At 62.7% G+C, this 1,537-nt stretch overlaps 1 protein-coding gene across 1 annotated transcript in view; it reads right to left on the reverse strand.

The window, feature by feature from the left end:
• The window catches only part of SH2D3C (SH2 domain containing 3C), a gene marked incomplete at its 5' end in the record, with an annotated part of 4,230 nt that extends 2,766 nt beyond the window's left edge, over nt 1–1,464 (reverse strand). Inside the window, 3 exons of the mRNA XM_010293637.1 lie at nt 77–192; nt 412–989; nt 1,310–1,464. Of these exons, the coding sequence (XP_010291939.1) occupies nt 77–192; nt 412–989; nt 1,310–1,464 (849 nt within the window). The remainder of the gene's footprint in view (nt 1–76; nt 193–411; nt 990–1,309) is intronic.
• Between the last annotated feature and the right edge of the window lie 73 nt (nt 1,465–1,537).

A 1,537-nucleotide genomic window follows, 5' to 3' on the forward strand; every position in this document is an offset into this window, starting at 1 on the left:
AGACCCTGGGGGAGCTGGGCTGTGCCGTGCGGGGGAGCCCAGTGGGCTCGCTCCGCCGTGCTGTGCCGTGCCGTACCGTTCCAGCAGGTCGAGGCGGAGCTGGTGGCCGTGGGGCAGGGTGAGCAGCTCCATGCCGGAGCTCACTCCCATGAGCCGCTGCATCTCCACCGTCACACCCAATATCCGGGCGACCTGGCAAGAAAGGTGAGAGCTGATTAGACCTTTGTCTAGTTGAGGAGAGGCTGAAGCGTCCTTGGGCAGCCTCTTGCCCCAGCCCAGCCTCTGCCTGCCCCAATGTGGGGCAGAGCCCCACGGGGACACTCCAATGCTTGGGGGTGCTCCAATCCCCGGCCAACCTGGAGCGACTGGCGGGCAGCAATGCCCGTCCCTCCCGCCTGGCCCCGGCCGTACCAGGCAGTCCACTTTGGTGATGTGTTTGGCCAATGTCTTCACGTCCACCTCTGCCAGCAGCTCTTTGACCTTCTTGAGCACAGCCATCTCCAGGGGTTTGTTCTCCAGGGGGATCAGCAGGGACTGGAAGGCCGCGGGGTTGAAGGAGGAGGTTGTCTCCATGGTGGGGGGCACAAAGCTCACGAAGTCCAGCTCTCCTTTGAGCCTCTGCCCTGCCTCTGCTTCACCAGAGCCATTCTCCACAGTCCCTCTCTGTCCTTCCTCCACCTTTAGCCTCTCCACGTAGCTCTTTGTTGGCAGCTGCTTGGTGTCATGAGCTGGCCGGTCTCTGCTGATGGGCGAGGTGGGGTGGAGCTGGCAGTAATGCCCCGTGTCCGGGTCGCTGTAGCTGTTCACGGAGGGAGAGGGGGAGGCACGGGCGTACCCATGGCAGGGAGTCGAGTGGGTGCTGTGGGCAGAGTCAGGCAGAGGTTTGCTGTTGTTCCCTGGGCACAGCTGGGGCTCGCTGGACCTTCTTATGACTGGAGAGGCTGGGACAATCCCAGCTGCCTGGCAGGCCTGTGGCTTTAGCCGTGTAACTGTAGGGAGAAGAGGAGACCCTGTTATCAGAGCCTGGAGATACGCACGCACATAGGGACCACAGGTGCAGCAGCCCGGTGACATGGAGCTCAGGGAAAGCCCCACTGCCCGGACTCAGCCGGTCCCAGGACAGCTGCACAACGATGCGGCTGAGGACCAGCCAAGGTCCCATCCTCAGCTCAAGCCCTCCGTCAGGACAGTTTTCTTTGCTGTGCAAAGAGCCGGACAGGGTTTAGCTAGCAGGGAGTGATGCAGGGGCTTGTCTTTACAGCCAGCTCCGTCCCCCTCCCCAGGTCCCTGCATCACACCCGTGCCAAGCCCAGCCTAACCACATCCCCAGCGGCATAGACCGTGCTGTAGGCAGGTGACGCTGGATTCTCGGAGATGGGGGACATCGGGGAGTGGAGGTCTTGGATCTGGTCCACGCTGACAGCACAGTTGCGAATGATGTCTCTGTGGTGGGGCAGGGACACGCTGAGGAGGGGGCAGATGGGGTAGGTTAGTCCTGCAGACAGGGCCCAGGCAAGGGCAGAGGGGCTGGGTTGAG

This window comes from Phaethon lepturus, unplaced genomic scaffold, assembly GCF_000687285.1.
Source record: "Phaethon lepturus isolate BGI_N335 unplaced genomic scaffold, ASM68728v1 scaffold33918, whole genome shotgun sequence".
Lineage (NCBI taxonomy): Eukaryota > Metazoa > Chordata > Aves > Phaethontiformes > Phaethontidae > Phaethon > Phaethon lepturus.